Genomic DNA, 19073 nt, shown 5'->3' with positions numbered 1-19073 from the left:
TGATTTTTTTTCACATCATGTCATACATTATTATTATTTTTTATATGCTGATGCCTCTAACACGTCTCTCCAGGTATATTGCTAAAATGAGGAATGAGGCCAAGAGGTCCATTTGACAATTAGTTTGGCTTAGGGCGTATTAACTTTGATGCCATTTCAAACCTTACCAAAGCAATAATAAAATTTTAGTAAGGTTAGTAATATTGTCAAATTTTGGCAAGATAACTATTTTGAATATGTTCACTTTGTTACCAACGTACATGCTACTAAATTTTGATCATTACTGTGCAGTTGCCAAATTTTTAGTATATTTACCAAAGTTTGATAAGAAACTAAACAGATGCACATTTTCGTTAACTTTAGCAAAAAAAAAAAAGGATATGATTTGAAATGGCATTAAAGTGAATAGGCCCTTAATGACTTCGAAGAGCATATCTGCATATGGTATGATACTATGATGCATTGCGCTTTAGTTGGTGACACTAGCTAGCACAACACTCTTATGTTCAATTCTAAATATGGTACCTCACCATTACGTGCTTTTATTTACTTAGGACAGACATGGAGGAGGTGAGATCGCACATGAACCTAGAAAGCACCTCTTAATTGCTCTAGCTTAGCTCGACCAAAATACGTGAAAGAAGATTGGAAAAAAAAAAGCACCATCACTCTCTGTCGAAAGAGAAAAAAAAAAAACTGCCGTACGTCACATCCTATTTCCGTTTAAATTTCTAATGACGACTCCCATGGTCCAGGTCCAGCACGAGTGCACGCACAAGGAGTCAAGGAGGACAAATCAATCCCCCGTAGCGCCTAGGAGATGGACCAGATGGTCGTGTACTAGTGTGCCACTCGCCTCGAGGTGTGTGTCTCCTCCCCTTTTAAAACCCCCCAACGAAGAGGCAGGAGCAGCCGAGCAGGACGAGGAAGAAAACCCAACCCGCGCGAAGCACAAGCACAGAAGCAAAAGCGAACGACGAGGAGAGACGCGACCACCGCCGCGGGTCACTCCCCATCCCAATCTCATCCAGGTAAGTACGCACCAAATTCTTGATGCCCATGGCGAATCTATCTTTTGCAAGAGAACTAAAGAACGAGCGGTGTGTTTCCGGATTATTCGGGAGTGCAGGTTGTTTTCTTGGAGGAGTCTCTTTTGAAATTTCGCTTCTCTTTATTAACTCTGTTAGATTGGATTTGAGCGGATAGAGGAGGGATGGATGGGAATTTCGGGAGCGAGGAGCGGATTCTGTGGCCGGCGTCGGTTCTTGCCGGCATCGCCATGTGCGCCGCGGTAAGATGTCCACTTAACCCGTTAACCCTCTTTCTTTTTCTGGCTTAGTTTTCAGCACTTCAATCGCTCAGTTTTAGTCTGCTAGTAGGGGTGAAAACGGTAACGGTAATTACCGGCCGACCGGAGTTCATTTTCGACTTTCTACCGGCCGAGCCATATGGAAATGGTAATCGACCGAAACAAAAATAGAAATGGTAAAAAATATGGAAATGAAAACGGAAATGGTTTTGCTGTTATACCGATCGTTTCCGTATTTACCGTATTCTTGCGGAAATTACCGTTTCTTATAATATGGTAATTACCGTATTCTAAATATGTCAATATTATAGGACATGTTTATACTTGACCCACAGCTTATAGATTGAATGACTCTTCAATAAAATCTCTAACTTTTGTACATGGCTAAAATGAAGTTAATTTATAATTTATATAGTATAAGCTTGAATTTATGTATATATATAACATACTTATGTAAAGTTAAATATATGTTTTTATAGTTTAATGTTTCCGTATTTGTTACCGGTTTCCGATCTGTACCGACATGTTTCCGTCCGTATTGTTCCGTTTCCGGTTTTCCGATATTTCCGATATCGTTTTCATTTCCGACTTTACCGTTTCCGATTTCGTTTCCGAGAAAAATATGGTTACGGAAATGGTTGAGGCTGTTTTCCGATCGTTTCCGACCGTTTTCATCCCTATCTGCTAGTTTGATGCCATGTTCATGCTTTTCTCGGTTTTTTGTTTTTGAGTAAATTTCACAAAACTACATATTTTGTGGTCCAAGTTACAGAAAACCACACGCACTTTGACACTTGGCACTTGAGTACATATATTTTGGTCGTGTAGTTTCACAAAACTACACTATCGATGTATAGATTCACCCGCGAGATGATGTGGTTGTTTCACCTAGGACGAGGACATGACATTCTATTATCAGCCATCGCACGAAATTAATATGATGCCACGTCCTCATACTAGATGAAACAACCACGTCGTCATATCACAAGTGAATCCATTTATCGATAGTGTGGTTTTGTGAAACTAAACTACCAAAATATATGTACTTAAGTGCCAAGTGTCAAAATATGTGTGGTTTTCTGCAACTTGAACCATAAAAAAAATATGTAGTTTTGTGAAATTTACTCTTTGTTTTTTTTCTCTATGAAATTAGTTGTGCATGTTGCTTTCTGTGTTGCATGGAGGTTGTCCAAATACTACTGTTAAAGTGTCAATATCGTTAGGAAGATAAGAGGTTAGTAGCTGGTGAAATTAATGCGGGTGGCCACAGCTCTGGAAGTCTGGATGATGGTGCTTATACTTGTCAATTGGTGATAACTGATTCATGATGTGTGGCTGCCTGGTATTGATAGGCCGTAGGTTCAATGCAAGAATGTGACATTCAACCGTGCTGAGCTGAGCAAGACAGTGTTGATTGTTGAATAGTTTTCGCTTAAGCGAAATATCTCATTTTCGTGTAATTACTGCTCTCCTGTTGGAATTTCTCTAGTTAGTGCAGTCAGTATAACTCGTGTGCTCTGGCAAAGGTTCTCTAGTTATTTTGGAGTAGTCTGCACTGTTTCTCGTCATTTGTCGTGTTCTGTTCTGTTTCTCTGCACTGTACTTCATAGAAGGAAAAGAAGGAAACATTGGCCGGGCACATTCAGTTCTGTTAGGAATAAGGATTTTTTTTTGCACGAAAAGGAATAAGTATTTGTTTTTCTCAATGTGCCTAATACCAATATCATGAAAACTTATGCTGCAATTTATTTATGCAAGGTAGTATGTTTCCCTCAATTAGACATGCATCCTCCAATGTGAGGTTAGTTGGAGATACATTCACGCATTAACAAAAGAAATCTGCTCAAGATATATGCATGTATCGATTTATTTAACCAAGTTGAGCATTGTCCTTTGTGTTGTTGAGATTTACAGATCTCAATGTAAGTTCTATGAAGCATATAAACGAGTACATGCCATCTGCAAAGGGGAATATTTATCCGTATGCAGAAGTTGCGGAGTTTGTTCCCTAGATCACATGGTAGTGCTAATTTATTTTTAAAAGTACAGATTGCTGAAATTAGACGTGATATCCTCTTCATAGTATACGCCATCCTCCTTCACATCAAAGGTGTGTGAAAAATATGCTCTGTTATGGGTTATGTCTTATGTGAATAAGAGTGGTACTTAGGTTACATATCATATATTCAATAGTCAATGGTGGCAATAGCTGCCTCTTATTTTCGTTAACTACTGTCTCCTAAACTGAAAATGATATTCTATATCTTGCTACCAATGTTGAAGCAGATAGTTTTATCTCTTTTAGAATTCATTGTATCTTGCTACCAACACTCATCATTTTGCCCTTCCAGGTATATGACATAACTCAAAAGGTTAGCTCTCATTGCTTCAAGGGTTATGACAATATAAGCCCAATGAAAAAGGTTGAATGGAATAATAGGTAAGATATTCTCCAACACAATTTTTGTTATTTATCTGCTGTCATTATTGTTGCTTGTTTTCCATTTTGAGTCTAACTACATGATGCCACTTGTTGATAGGGGTTTCTCTACATTCCATGCATTGGTTGCAGCTGTTGTTTCTTTTTACCTGGTTGTGATATCTGACCTCTTCCATAGCAACATAATAATTGATAGAAACTCATGGCTATCTGATGCCATGTTTGGGGTAAGCTGTTCATTTCCTGCTCTGTTCTGAGAAAGTTAAATTTTCTCATATAATTTAATTATGCACACCTTTCAGAACAAAATAAAAAGAAAATCTAAAAAATGTTCTTCATATTGTTCTTTGCATCAAGTGGCACAACATGCAAATGATAACCGTATAATGTATCATTTTAAATTCATGTATTGTGCAGGTCTCGATTGGTTACTTTTTGACAGATTTGGTGATGATTCTGTGGTATTTCCCCTCTTTAGGTGGAAAGGAATATGTAAGTATTACACTGTTAGAGTGAGTGCACGTGAATATACTGGCTATCTGTAAAACTTGTTGTCTCAGTTTCTCCCTGACCAGGATTTATTTTATCTCAGCTCCTGCATCATGGACTTTCGATGTATGCAATCTGTCTTGCTCTGTTGAGTGGCAAAGCACACATGTACATACTCATGGTTCTCTTTACTGAAGCCACCACTCCCTTTGTGAACCTTAGATGGTAATGTCCAGTTCTATTAAATCTGTTTATCCTGATGAAGCTTTTGCTCATTCTGAATTCATGATGGTCTGCTGCAGGTATTTGGAGGTTGCTGGTAAGAAGACGCATAACCTTTACTTATACAATGGATTGGCTCTGTTTGTCGGATGGCTGGTATAACCCATGATGACTTGATTTAAATAATTAATCAAATTTTCAGCTCTCCTATTGCTCTTTTGAAACACGTGATTTACAAACCTTTGGTTGGTTTGCAGGTTGCTCGGGTAATCTTGTTCATATATTTCTTCACTCACATGTACTTCCATTTTGATCAGGTATGCATGACTTTACCAGGTTTCCCAGATAATCAAATCAAATATAGCTATTAAATTCATCTACCTTTACATTTTACCGGCAATATTTTTCTTGTTACATTTCTGTTCTAATGCTCTCTGTACGCATATGCCATACTTTCAGGTGAAGTCCATCTTCCCCCTGGGCTTCTACAGTATACTGACGGTGCCACCGGCGCTGGCAGTGATGAACCTATTTTGGTTCTGGAAGATATTCAAGGGAATGTTGAAGACCCTGTCTAAAAGGAGACAGCAAAGTGAAAACGGAAAGGCAGAGTAGAACTTACAAGGAAGGTGGAAGGAGGTTTTGTTCACTTTTATTGTTAGTGCGTCTAACTTTCGACAAATCAAAGTTAAACATCCTTTGTACTTACATTACATTTGGGCGTTTTCTATTCATTAGTAGTATATCTTTTCAATTCTAATTGCCTGCGAGTGTGAGAACTTTATTGTAGAGTAGCCTGCATACTGCAGTCACTACAATAATTCTAACCTCTCCTCTTTTTAATCGTCCATCCAGGCAACTGTACACTATCTTATAACAGCATTGTCACTCCTCGCTTGGAGCTGCTTACCTACAGACACACAGTAATATTGTACTATCGAACTGTCGGCAACTTGCAGCAATTTTCGTGGACTTCCACGTGCATTTCGTGGATCGATAAGCAAATCATTTGTTATTTTTTTGAACGAATCAAATCATTTGCTCTTGTTATAAAACCTGTGGATTGGTAGTTTGGTGCTTCGGGCCTTTGTGGGGTTGGTAGTGGATCTGATGAAACCTCCTCGACAATTAGGGGTGACAATGGCAGTGGCAGTGTGTGGTGGTAGAAAAAAAATGGCCAAGCGTTTGGGCGTGAGCTTTGCCTTAGCCGCGGAACATGCGAGCGCAGCGTCAAAGACGTGTCGACCAGTAGTGGACTCCGTCCGGGAGCGTTTCGCTTTCCAAGTTTTTTTCCTCCTGCTGTTAATGGTAGTTCCTCTTTGGCCTCCGAATCTCGCTTTCCCCTCTCTTTCTTTGTGGAAACATCGTCCGGATGGTCAGGTAAAGCGCGTAGATAGCTATAGAAATCAATCCTGGAAAAAGTTTGGCAGGGCAAAATATGTGATCAAAATTATATGTAGTAGAAACTTAAAAAACTACTGTACGATGCAAAATTGAATGATTGAGATTTCGTCTACATCATTACAAGTGAAATTAACTCTTAGTATGATGTAAATTCAAGAGTCAGTTTTAATTTTCACTCATGGTGACGTGTAAAAAAATATCATACGTTTTAATTTTCACATCCTATCTACGATAGTTTTTAAATTTCCACAATATATAAGTTATTGTTTTTAGATAATGGAATAAAACATCCCGGCCTTTGCTCATCAGAGTTACAGTCAATTATTACAAAAGTAACACCCAAACACTGAGTGTAGTTCAAATGAATTAAACACAACCCACAAAATAAAAGATCAAACTAAGATAAGGAGAGCACATTTATTCAAGTCTATTTGTGAATCTCCATCCATAGTTTGCAAGGAGTTGCATGACCATTGTCTCAAGCCTACGACATGCAACCTTCATAAGCTCTCGATCATCTTCACACATTTGCAGCTGTGCCCAAAATCGGAGCCAATATGTTGCCCTGAAAATTACCTGCATATATGAGATAGATGATGATTTGTCAAAAACCATATCATTCCTAGTCAACCACAGAGCCCAACATATGGCAGAAGCTCTTACAAGTATGAGTTTACTCTTCTTCTTGTCTACCCCCAAGAGCCAACCATCAAACATATTAGATATGGTAGTAGGAAGCTATAAACCAATAGAGAACTGTACTGCTCTCCAAACAAATTTTGCATAATGACACTCTATAAAAAGATGTTGAATAGTCTCATTTTTCATACAAAAACAACATCTTAAACTGCCATTCCAATTTCGTCTTGCCAAATTATCCTTGGTTAGCACAACCCCTTTAAGCAAGTACCACATAAAAATCTTAATCTTAAGTGGCATCTTAAGCTTCCAAATAATCTTGTTTCTCTTAATATAACCATTATTAATTAAAGCTAGATACATCGACCTAACAGAAAATATTCTATTCTGATGATAATTCCATCTAAAGCTATCAGAGGATTGATTCAATTGAATATGTACAATAGAAGCACACAATTCATGCCAATATGCAAGATTCTAACCAACTAATGATCTCCTAAAGGAAACATTGAGTGGAACATATCTCATAAAATTAGCAATAGTAGAACTTTTCCTTCGGACAATAGAGTATAAAGATGGATATTTGTCTTTAAAAGCCAGATTTCCTAGCCATTTATCTTCCCAAAACCTTATTTGTTTCCTATTATTTACAATATAAGAACTCATATCTAAGAAGGTATCTTTGACCTTTATGAGACCTGACAAAAAATGAGAATCTGATTGTAGAGATACTTTCTCTTCAATAGATTTTGCCATACACCTTATATGTTATTTACACTACATATTTTGTATGGTCGATGAGAATCCAAATGGTTTAGAAAGCTGTAAATTTTAGGAGAATGTAGGTGCTAAAACCCCAATTTCTAGCTCTCCATACGTGACCTATGTTTTCTAAAATCTGGTATGATAAGATTTAAACTCTAGTCTTGAGCGTTTTGAAACAAAATTTAGAAACGAATACGGGCGAAGGACAATTTTGAAATAAAAGGGAAGACAAAGTGTTAACGCCTGCCATCATGACGTTTGTCTTTCTTTCCTTCCCTGAGTAGGAGTCACGTTAAGTTGAATTTTGGTCTGAGTATGAACAGTGTCCTGCAATTATTTTGACTATTTGCATTATTGCTTATTCTATGTTATCACTATTTGCATATGAACATAAGCATGTACAAAGGTATAGACAGGTATAAGCTCTATACTATCTAGAGACTAACGTCCTACAACAGTTGAAGATAATATGGTCTCTACTATTAATGTATCAAAATACTTTTTCTTACTCTTCTTTTCTTTTTTTCACCACCATGCAACAAAATTTGCTGAACAGTTATTATCATGCATAACAACTATATTTCTCTTTCCTCTTTTCTCTTTCTTCCATGTTACCAAACTTACTTGCATGGTAATAGAGAGAGACCACTAATAAAAACCGTTGTACATGCTCTTATATAATTTGTGATGGCGTTGAGTACTCAACAGCAAGTATATTTGCATATATGGACGAATACGATTCTTTTTTATAAAGGAAGCTTTTATTAATTTCAGACGATTACATCAACAGATAGAGCCATACAAAGAAAACAGAATACTAAACTTTTGAAAACAGAATAAAGATACAAAGACGGGCTCCCCCACAAAAATTAAGAAAACAAATATGGGATTAAACGGAAAATTTCTGAAATAAAGACAAGAACTAACCTCCACCACTACATCGTCTGCCTTTGTTCCTTTCCCCCTTTGGTGGATGCCACGTTTTTAGAGTTGAATTTTGCCATGAGCATAAACAATATCGTCATACTCTGTCACCGTTTTGACTATTTAGCATATTGTTACCACTATTTGCATAATGGCATATGGAAGAAATTTATTACTACTCCCTCCGTTTCAGGTTATAAGATGTTTTAAGTCTGGTCAAAGTCAAACTGCTTCAAGTTTGACCAAGTTTATAAAAAAATAATAATAATATTTTTGACCCAAAATAATTTTTTTAAAAATAGATTTAATTATTAATTTAATAAAACTAATTTGATAATATAAATATAACTATATTTATCTACAAATTTAGTCAAACTTAAAGCAGTTTGACTTTAGTCAAAATATCTTATAATATGAAATGAAATGGATAGAGTACTTTTGTTCTAAGATATTATAACCTGTTCTAAGATATTATAACCTACATGCGACTAAATTTATTGTAGGTTCCAAAACATTAGAATATAGATGTTTTAAAATATTTAGAATCATTGTTTTAGTATTAACACGGAGTAAATAATAGTACTCTTTTGTCAAAAAAGAATTATTCCTTTTCAGGTTATAAGTTATTTTGACTTTGGTCAAAATAAAACTCAAGTTTGTAGAAAAAATAGTAACATTTTTAAACCAAGACAAATTTATTATGAAAATATATTTAATTATTGATTTGATGAAACTAATTTAGTATTAAAATATTATTATATTTTTTATAGAAACTTAGTTAAACTTGATCAAAGTTAAAACGACTTATAACCTAAAATAAATGGAGTAAACTTTAGAAATGAATCTGAATACACGTGTTCATGTTTAACTCTAGAGTTTGACTTTTTTTTTACGGGGAGAATTCTCCTTTGCAATAGCACAAGCACGGCACCGGCCGTTCAGCAGAGGAGCAGGTGCACTACCATGCCCCTTTCCCTGTGTGTACAGTACAAGTATACAGGAAGCAACCCATCGATAAAATGGAAAGCGAGGTTCAGAAAACCCCTCGCCTCCAAAAATAAACCAAACGAATCCCGACCCCTTCTCCGCCTCTTCTTCCTCCTCCCCTCCCCTCCCCTCCCCTCCTTCCCTTTCCTTTCTCTCCTCTCCAATCGCCATACTTCCCGCTTCCCGCTTTGACCGCCTCCCCTTCCCCCATATCATCTCCCCTTCCTCTCCTCCACTTCCCGCCCGCGCGATTCACCCAAGAGAGATGTCAATGTGGCGCTTCTCCCGCTCCCTCCTCCGCGCCGCCGCCACCACCACCACCGCCACCGCGGCGTGTGCCTCCGCGTCCACGGCGGGGAAGCATGCCGCGTCGCGGAGGTGGGTGACGCCGCGTGAGCTCCAGAGGTGCTGGTACGCGTCGCTCCCGGCGGCGGCGGCGGCGGTGCCGGGGAAGGACGGGGAGGCGGAGGTGACGGCGGAGGAGGCGAGGAGGCTGATGCGGCTGGCGAACGTGGAGGCCCTGAAGCGGAAGCTCGGGGACGGCGAGGTGATCCCGTACGCGGAGCTGCTGCGCGCGTGCGAGGAGGCCGGAGCCGCCAGGACGCGCGCCGAGGCCGCGGCGCTCGCCGGCGCGCTCGACGAGGCCGGCGTCGTGCTGCTCTTCCGCGACAAGGTCTACCTCCAGCCCGACAAGGTCAGCTCACCCCCTCGCCCACCTCACTGTTTTTTTTTTCCAGAATTTTTTCTCTTCCTTTTTTTGGATTGTTGCGTTCGCCGCTCGGCGATTCGTGGGACTTGGCCGATTCGAAGTTTGGTGTGTTCGGCCGACAGCCCATGTTAGCTTCCTGATCGATTAGATTTCGTTTTTGTTTTTTCGGTGCAACCCAGAGATTTGTTTGGCGCATCCCCAATTCGGCCGGAGAAGCATATGGTCCACTAGGAACAGATCACTCCGCGGTTAACGGCTAAAGTACAGATCCTTGGCCCCCTGGTACTGAATTTGTGATGTTGATATGCAACATTTGGTAGATCTCCCGCGAGCAGAAGTGCACTTAACCATCGGTGGTCCAATGCTGCATGCATCTCATGCAAACTCTGGCCCAAGTTTGACGCCCTAATTTTAGTGGGTTTTGCCTAATGGCATCCAAATCGCTCTAATGAGTAATTACCCCCCATATTTTTAACAATTTAATCCATCCATCCATCTTCAGCTTTGTTGTGTAGTACCGTTTAACTGCTGATGGGAACTGACCAACCATCGTGGGGACTGGCCGTACTGTTTGGACCTCTTGGCAAATCCACCTGTTGCAGGAAAAGGAAAGGTCTCGCTTGCTTCTGGACGCGGTTCCAAGTGGTGGCATCTGGTGGCTCACTGCGTGCGTGCAAGATGCACCGCGCAGGTGTGCGCACGCGGACCGCACCGGTGTAAAAGCCGTCCTCGTTTCTTCGATGGAGAGGAATTCTTCCGATTAAGTGTGCTGATAAAGAATCTATTGAATGCTTTTCTCTTCTACCTTTCTTTCCTTTGCCCTTTCGGTGTCATATGGGATGGTCGATGGTGGGTCACTGGCTCATTGCCGTGTAGAGGCTGATGCATATTCATTACAGTGCTTTCTAGTCTTGGGCTCTTGGCCTCTCGGGTCCCTGTTAGTTAATTACTGACTTGTTAGTAGAAGTAGATGAGTGCCTGCTGGGTCTGACTAGGTTTATCCAACAGTTCTTTTCATTATCATGTAGTATGAGACAACCAATCTATCATGCATAACACTTGTTTGATAGCAAGCCCCATTTCTTGGTAATGAGCAAACTGATTCACTAAAAGGTACTTCCTCCGTTTCAAAATATAAGACTTTCTAGCATTATCTACATTCATATAGATGTTAATGAACCTAAGCGTATATGTGTGTCTAGATTCATTAACATTTATATGAATGTGGGTAATGCTAGAAAATCTTACAATATGAAACGGAGTGAGTAAATTGTTCGTCTGTGCAGTATTCTGTGTTGTGTCTAGTTGTGATAAGTATGAATTAGTTTTTACGATTTTGCATCAAATCTATCAGTGCAGGCTTTAGGTTTGCAGAAGTTCTCTACGCGGTTTTACTCTAAACAGCAAGCAACTTTATCTGATATTTAACTTTGCATTAACTTGCTAGCAAAATAATAATAATAATAATAATAATAATAATAATAAAGAAACTTAGCACTAACTAGTTCCTTTTGTTTGTTTCTTATAGATCGTGGATCTTGTAAGAAAAGCTATGCCACTCGCGCTGACACCTGAGGATGATCCAAGAAAGGAAGAACTCAAGAAGCTGCAGACACAGTTGGAAGATATAAACAAGCTCGCACACAAGCAAGTTCGTAGAATCCTCTGGTCTGGGCTAGGGTTCTTGATCACACAGGTTGGGCTCTTTTTCAGGCTCACCTTCTGGGAGTTCTCGTGGGATGTCATGGAACCCATCACCTTCTTCACCACCACGACAGGCCTGGTTGTAGGGTATGCCTACTTCCTCATCACATCAAGGGATCCAACTTACCGAGACTTCATGGAGAGGCTGTTTGAGTCTCGGCAGAAGAAGCTGATTCAGAGGCAGAACTTCAACCTGGATAGGTACCTGGAGCTCCAGAGGCGCTGTAAAGGTCCTTTGGAGAAGATGTGTGGCACAAACCAAACTCCCAACCCTGACATGGCTCACCTTCACGAGTTGTCCGTTAACAAATGACAACCTTCGCTCAAACACTAATCTACCATTGCTTCTTTTCTTGTTCAATTTTCTTGGAGTAATGATCAAGAAAATACTAGCAAAGCTGATATTTTGCATTGCCGAGGTGGACATATTTCTTTTGCGACCCTTTTTATGGTCTTCCATTATGCAAATGTGTAGGTTTAATAGCTACTATAATCCTTTTTTGTAACAATGCTGAAGCACAAGCACATGATAGTTGGAAGGAAAGCTTTACATGTATGATCATATGACCAGAAGCTTTACCGAGAGCTGTGTATCTCTGCAGCCACTGCTAATCTACTGTGCAATGTGGACAGATTCATTAGCTTTATGGTCTTTTTGGTCGATTTCGAATACTTGCCATATATTTTCTGTATTGTGCCTGATCTGCTAGTGTGTGATGGTGATTACTGTTCAAAACAGGACAGAACGATACCAGGGCATTCTGATGGTGTGTTTGATCTCCCATGAGTTGTAAACTACCGTGACATTACCATACAAATGCACCTTTTGAAACCAAAGCAAGAGAGAACTGCGATTCATTTCAAGAGAATGCACCGGCCGGTCCTGAAGGAGAACTCCACAAATGGGAAAAAGAAAAAGAAAAGAAAATGAGAACTCCACAAATGGTCAACCAGTCTACATGCATAAGCTGAAAATAAAATAGTCTGATCGCAATCAGGCCGAGATTCATTTTCTAATGAAGGGCCTTGCAGTTTTGAGCCGATGGTTCCATGTGGATGAAAGCAATGGTCCAAAAGCAGACAGGGTCGTCGAGCCTGAAACCCGATGCCCGCGCACGGCGGATGATCCGCTCCGCCACCCACAATTCTTGAATATAATGCCGGCGCCGGCGAGGCGTAGGCCAGCATGTCCCGCGCCTCCACGGCTCTAGCCTCTAGCTCTACTGAGGCCGAGTTTAGCTCCAAACTTTTTCTTCAAACTTCCAATTTTTTTTATCGCATCAAAACTTTTCTACACACAAACTTTCAACTTTTTCATCACATCGTTACAATTTCAACCAAACTTTCAATTTTAACGTGAACTAAACACACCCTGAGACTGAGTTCAGAACTCCACCTCCCCGTACTGAAAATGGTGTTACCCATTAACACATTTAATTAAGCATTAACCTAATAAACTTAAAAATAGATTAATATAATTTTTTTAAAGCAACTTTACTATAATTTTTTTTTAAAAAAAACACACCGTTTAGCAATTTGAAATGTATGTGCGGAAAAATAAGAGGTGAGTTAGAAAAGAATAGGGAAGAACTCAGTCTGAGCCGCCTGGCCAGGTGACCCAAGTTGACATCAGTTTTTGGTTTAAGTCAAGATACTTACCCTGTTTGCGCACGAAGATGCCTGGCATGATACGGCGGCCGCTGCTGCTAAGCGGGACGTCGCTTTCTTGGAATCAAGATGGCAAGATTCAGGAATCAAGAATTCCAGATCGCTGTGCCTGTTTCTGCTTGGATTTGTCTGATAGCGACCTTCGTGTAATCGCATTGGATTATGTTTGGCTGTTTGAGTTTGACTGAGATATGCTCGAGATAATCAATTTTGCGCTTTCTGCCCACTGCTGTTTGGAACTTCGTGGTATGCTTAGAAAAAACAGGGGACGACGCTCAAATGTGCAACACGTTTAAAACATATCGGTTCCTGAAGACTGCCTTTGGGTGTTTTGGGTGGATCAGATACTCGAAGTTGACTGGCCGAAGTTGTGTTCCAACAGTTACAAAGAAAAGAGTACAAGAACAGGTCGTCCTTAAACTGGGAGGCCTGTGTGAAATTTAAACCGAGCCCTAATTTAAGTGGCAAAAATAAATGATAATAATTCATATGAATTCATGATATATTTTATAGCAACGTAAAATAGAACAATATTTTACGATGCACTGTTGCACTTATCAATCCATACTATTTTAAAAGACTTTAATGGTAGTGAACTGCCACCACCATCCTATCGTCGACGTGTGGGTCCTAATTATCGGTGTGTAGCATGTGCCCTTTAGATTCAAAAACTGCCTTCTGTCTCTCATGGGAACCAGTTTCTCTGACGTTACTGCACAGCGTGACATGAACACTAACATGTGGGATCCATTATCTATGGATCCACATGTCAGCCACCAAATCTCTCTAACATGTCAGAGGATCTCTCTCCTCCCTCGCGTACCTTGCTCACATTTGTCCGCTCACAGACTGACAATGGTAGGCTTAAGGCTAGCAGCTAGTCCCCTTGCTGAATGATTTTGTTATAGGCACTAATGTTCCAATCACTCTGTACCAAAATATATCATAGCCGAATAAATATTATTTATAAAATCAATTTATTTTGAAAGACCTTAGTACACATTTTCTCCATACTCGAGACAATCAAAGTCTACACAGACGATTGTAGCACTATAATCATCGGCAAGGCAATCAACTTTATTATAATCAGGAGCCTCTAAAGTGCAATGTTCAGTGACAAATTGTCTTCACTGCGATATACTGACAATAATCCGTCGCAACTTATGTGTATTCAGCTAGTATCTAATAATTTAGTAACACTAAAGTATTAAACGAAATTAAAAACAAAGGTGGCGCTTGCCGCTGGCGGCCTTGCGTGAGTCGTATTCTCCGTGGTCTATGCAGTCACACGGCACTACATGACAACGTCATGGAGTATATGTAGAAACAATCAGATATGGACTGGAGCAGGCTGCTATTGCAACCAGTCTTTACCTTCGAATCATAGGTTAGTGACTTAGGCCGAGTTTAGTTGCAAACTTTTTTTTTTAACTTTCAACTTTTCCATCACATCAAAACTTTCCTACACACAAACTTCCAACTTTTCTATCGCATCGTTCCAATTTCAACCAAACTTTCAATTTTGACGTGAACTAAACACACCCTTATCTTTTTTGCAACACTTCATCTAACCCGGCGATTCCGGCGGCGGCCGGTAGGATGACAACAATAGCAGTGGAGGGGCCGAGACAAATGTAGTGGTACACACGAATTGTAGCGATATTTTTTTCAATTTGATAAAGTTTTAATGATATGAATCTAATTAACCCTTAAATCATATATGTATGGAGCAGAATACATATTATAAAAAATGTGTAATCTTCTTGCTAAGTACATTTTATTTCTAAGTTAACACAAACTATGGGATTGCCCCACGGCACCACGTGAGCTAGATAATTCGAGCCCATTTGATAAGGCTCCAACTTCTAAATTTAACTTCAGGAATAGGGTCTAAAGTAAAGTTGCGAAGAAACCTAAATTCAGCTCCATCTATCTAGTTTATTTTGTTAGAGCACTTCAGCTAGCTCCACTTCCTTCTTCGGTGAAGCTAAACGGTTGGGTTCCAGCTCTAGGAGAGATGGAGTTGAAACTAGACCCATGCCAAACAAGCCTTAGATTTAATATACAACTCTGAAATTTTATTTCTACTAGAAAAAATGCTCGTGCGTTGCAATAGGTGAAGTCTATTTTAATCTTATTATTGTTATATGGTTTAGTTAAGATGAAATTCACTGTGGGAGTTTGCTTGGATATATATATTTTTAGAAAATCATGAGCTACAGTTAGGAGTCCGATCGTCTCAAGTTAGCATTCGAGTTTTTTTTAAACAGATTTCTTATATGATTCCTTCTGTATTACCAAAAGTGAATGATCTTAAAAACCGACTTAAATACGGATATGTATTTCCAAAAGCAAACGAACTTAAAAACCTAAACGAATTAAAAAACCGACTCATACACGGATGATGTACCAAAATACCGGCAAAAACATCTTCAATTTTTATAATAGTAAAGATATAGAAATCATTATATGTAGAAATATATTTGGATTTCATATACAACTATTAGCTTCTATTTCTATAGACATAGATTTCATATTAAACTTTTAACTTCTATTTCTGTAGATATAATTGTATTTTATATACAATTATATTGTATTTTATATACAATTATATCAAGCAATCCATACCGTTACAATCCGGACCCACCATGATTTAACGATTAAGATCTTTTTTTCTTCGATTAATGTGGAAATATGTAGTAACCACAATGAATATGATGCGCTCTTTCAAAGCTGTTTTAATAATTCAACAAGGAACTTGAGCAAGAGAACATCTCAATATTAGCTAGCTTGCCAGCACAAAGAAAAAAAAAAGAAGATTTAGCCAATCCCAGTTCTCTGATCTCTCAAAGCAGTGAGATCACCATTTTCATCTTATCAGTCATCAGGTCTATCATCTCGACCTCCTCAGCGCGATAAAGAACTTTTCAGTGCACCAAATTAAAAATGATTTGTAAAGGTAATATTGGTGGGAAATAAACCAATTTCGATCTAAATATCATGTTGTTTCTTGTGGTCCAAAGCACCGAGCAAATATCAGCTAACAAAGCGGTAAAAAAAACTCTGATTTTTGAATGGTTAGTGTTTTTGGTTGGCATAAAAAACTCACGGAAATCCCTGGGATTGATGCCCATTAGCTGGGTGGCCCGCCCAATTGCGCGGCTAACACCCAAACAAAATCATATATTTTTTTAAGTATGATTTTACTTAAAATTTATTAAATAGCTATCTCATTGTCTTAAGACTTTGAGAGACCAAACCTTATCATCCTCGTGTTTCTAATTATATAGTTCTTAAAAGTCACACCAGTTGCTACCCCTTATGTCATCTCCTTTATTTGCTTGCTCGATCTACCACTATTTTTATTCATTCTTTTTGGAACCTTTAAAAATTGGATTTTATAGTTTTTAGAGTTTATTGTCACGTTGTGTTTCATTTTTATAATTTCTAGATGTCCCGTCAAACGTTGCCATTATACTCCTCTACGGGCTGTCCACTGTCTCTTCTCTTTATTGTTATTGAGATTTTAAAAATCGAACATAATTATCGTTTGGGTTCATTTTTACTTTCTAGAAGTCCTGCCAAACCGTCAGTAGCTTTGCCATTGTACTCCTCTACGGCTCGCCCGCTGTCTACCTTCTTTATTGTCATTGAGATTTTAAAATCGAATATGATTATCATTGTTTTTTTTACTTTTTAGAAGTTCTGAACCTTTAAAAGTTGGACTTGTAGTTTCATTTTTTATAATTTTTAGAAGTCCTATCAAATGATGCCACTATGCCCCTCTACAGCATGTTCGCCGCCTACTTCTTTATTGTTATTGTGATTCTAAAAATGGAATATAACTATCGTTGAAATTTATTTTTTATTTTCTAGAAGTCCCGTCAACCGTCGGTGGCTCTGCAACTATACTCTTATACACCCCGCTCGCTGCTTCTCCTTTTTATTGTCATTGAGATTTTAAAAATCGAATACGATTATCAATGCGGTTTGTTTTTTTACTGTCTAAGAAGTCTCGGCAACCGCCTTACTCATTTGCTTCACGGCCTGCCTGACGTCTCTTCTTTTTAATCGTCATTAGGATTCTATTTGATGTTTTATTAACAATTTTTATATGTCGTATCAACCGCCACCACTCCACTCCTTTATAGGCCTGTTACTTAATTTATCTCGTCATATGTTTTAGATGGTCTTTTCTTTCAATAATCTTTATTTTTATCAAAAATTTTTAGTTATTTATAAATTGTATTCCTAATTGAAATCTTATTTTTCTTTTTCTAATTTCAGTATTTTTTTAAAAAAATTAGTTAATACCAATATGTTCTTTTAATGTTTTTATTTTTTATTTTCAATTTCAGTTGTTTCAAAATTATATTCCTAATTGAACTCTCTTTTAATTTTTCCAATTTTAGATATTATTTTTATTTTTATTCTAAATTTTAATTAATCTCGTATTGGGTTGTTACGTAGATTTTTCGTTCAATATTGCTTATTTTTAATTCCGAATTTAAACTAATTTTAAATTGTATTCCTACTTGAACTCTTATTTTATTTTCTTTTGCTAATTTTGGATTTATTTATTTTTATTCCAAATTTTAATTAATCTCGTATTGGGTTCTTATATGAACTCTTCTTTTAATATTTCTTATTTTTAATACCTAATTTCATCTATTTTTAAATTGTATTCCTACTTGGACTCTCATTTCCTTTTCTAATTTTGGATTTTATTTTATTTTTATTTCGAATTTTGATTAATTTCGTATTGGGTTCTTATATGGAAACTTCTTTCAATATTACTTATTTTTAATTCCGAATTTCAGCTATTTTTAAATTGTATTCCTACTTGGACTCCCCTTTCCTTTTCTAATTTTGGATTTTATTTTATTTTTATTTCGAATTTTGATTAATCTCGTATTGGGTTCTTACATGGAAACTTCTTTCAACATTGCTTATTTTTAATTCCGAATTTTACCTATTTTTAAATTGTATTTCTACTTGGACTCTCTTTTTTTTTTCCTAATTTTGGATTTTATTTTATTTTTATTTCGAATTTTGATTAATCTCGTATTGGGTTCTTATATGGAAACTTCTTTCAATATTGCTTATTTTTAATTTTGAATTTCAGCTATTTTTAGATTGTATTTCTACTTGGACTCTCCTTTTCTTTTTTTTTCTTTTTCTCTGATTAATGTGGGAATTTCTAGCCCCAACAGCGAACGTGGTGCCTCCTTTTCTAAATTTTAATTAATCTCGTATTGGGTTCTTACGTGGATTCTTCGTTCAATATTGCTTATTTTTAATTCCGAATTTCAACTAATTTTAAATTGTATTCCTACTTGAACTCTTATTTTATTTTCTTTTGCTAACTTCGGATTTATTTATTTTTATTCCAAATTTTAATTAATCTCGTATTGGGTTCTTATATGAACTCTTCTTTTAATATTCCTTATTTTTAATACCGAATTTCAGCTATTTTTAAATTGTATTCCTACTTGTACTCTCATTTCCTTTTCTAATTTTGGATTTTATTTTATTTTTATTTTGAATTTTGATTAATCTCGTATTGGGTTATTATATGGAAACTTCTTTCAATATTGCTTATTTTTAATTCCGAATTTCAGCTATTTTAAATTGTATTCCTACTTGGACTCTCCTTTCCTTTTATAATTTTGGATTTTATTTTATTTTTATTTCGAATTTTGATTAATCTCGTATTAGGTTCTTATATGGAAACTTATTTCAATATTGCTTATTTTTAATTCCGAATTTCAGCTATTTTTAGATTGTATTTCTACTTGGACTCTCCTTTTCTT

At 37.5% G+C, this 19073-nt stretch overlaps 2 protein-coding genes across 4 annotated transcripts; both read left to right on the top strand.

Moving 5' to 3' along the window:
* The first annotated feature begins 910 nt into the window (after positions 1-910).
* On the top strand, positions 911-5465 carry LOC4327490 (uncharacterized). 3 transcript variants are annotated; one of them, XM_015768601.3, is made up of 9 exons: positions 911-1031; positions 1188-1291; positions 3661-3749; positions 3850-3976; positions 4167-4241; positions 4342-4463; positions 4541-4616; positions 4718-4777; positions 4920-5465. In XM_015768601.3, exons 2-9 carry the CDS (start codon positions 1214-1216, stop codon positions 5073-5075), a joined length of 783 nt encoding a protein of 260 aa, XP_015624087.1. In that variant the 5' UTR covers positions 911-1031; positions 1188-1213; the 3' UTR covers positions 5076-5465. The 3 variants fall into 3 exon arrangements, with proteins under 3 accessions (XP_015624087.1, XP_015624100.1, XP_015624116.1); XM_015768614.3 differs by having other exon boundaries at positions 1130-1291; XM_015768630.3 differs by lacking the exon at positions 911-1031 and adding an exon at positions 3359-3419 and having other exon boundaries at positions 1201-1291.
* A 3748-nt stretch (positions 5466-9213) lies between these two features.
* Positions 9214-12233, top strand: LOC4327489 (calcium uniporter protein 6, mitochondrial). The gene is made up of 2 exons (XM_015770335.3): positions 9214-9873; positions 11417-12233. The coding sequence occupies exons 1-2, from the start codon at positions 9445-9447 to the stop codon at positions 11903-11905; spliced, it is 918 nt and encodes a 305-aa protein (XP_015625821.1). The 5' UTR covers positions 9214-9444; the 3' UTR covers positions 11906-12233.
* The last annotated feature ends 6840 nt before the right edge of the window (positions 12234-19073 follow it).

This window comes from Oryza sativa, chromosome 1 (assembly GCF_034140825.1).
Source record: "Oryza sativa Japonica Group chromosome 1, ASM3414082v1".
NCBI classification, from domain to species: Eukaryota; Viridiplantae; Streptophyta; class Magnoliopsida; order Poales; family Poaceae; genus Oryza; species Oryza sativa.
This window is presented reverse-complemented; position numbering and strand designations above follow the sequence as displayed.

Bases quoted from the DNA above. Each gene is read 5' to 3' on its own strand.
- LOC4327490 (XM_015768601.3), top strand. From the start codon at position 1,214: ATGGATGGGAATTTCGGGAGCGAGGAGCGGATTCTGTGGCCGGCGTCG. The intron at 3,977-4,166 runs GTAAGCTGTTCA...TGTATTGTGCAG, and splicing joins TATCTGATGCCATGTTTGGG to GTCTCGATTGGTTACTTTTT. The intron at 4,464-4,540 runs GTAATGTCCAGT...GGTCTGCTGCAG, and splicing joins CCCTTTGTGAACCTTAGATG to GTATTTGGAGGTTGCTGGTA.
- LOC4327489 (XM_015770335.3), top strand. From the start codon at position 9,445: ATGTCAATGTGGCGCTTCTCCCGCTCCCTCCTCCGCGCCGCCGCCACC. The intron at 9,874-11,416 runs GTCAGCTCACCC...TGTTTCTTATAG, and splicing joins TCTACCTCCAGCCCGACAAG to ATCGTGGATCTTGTAAGAAA.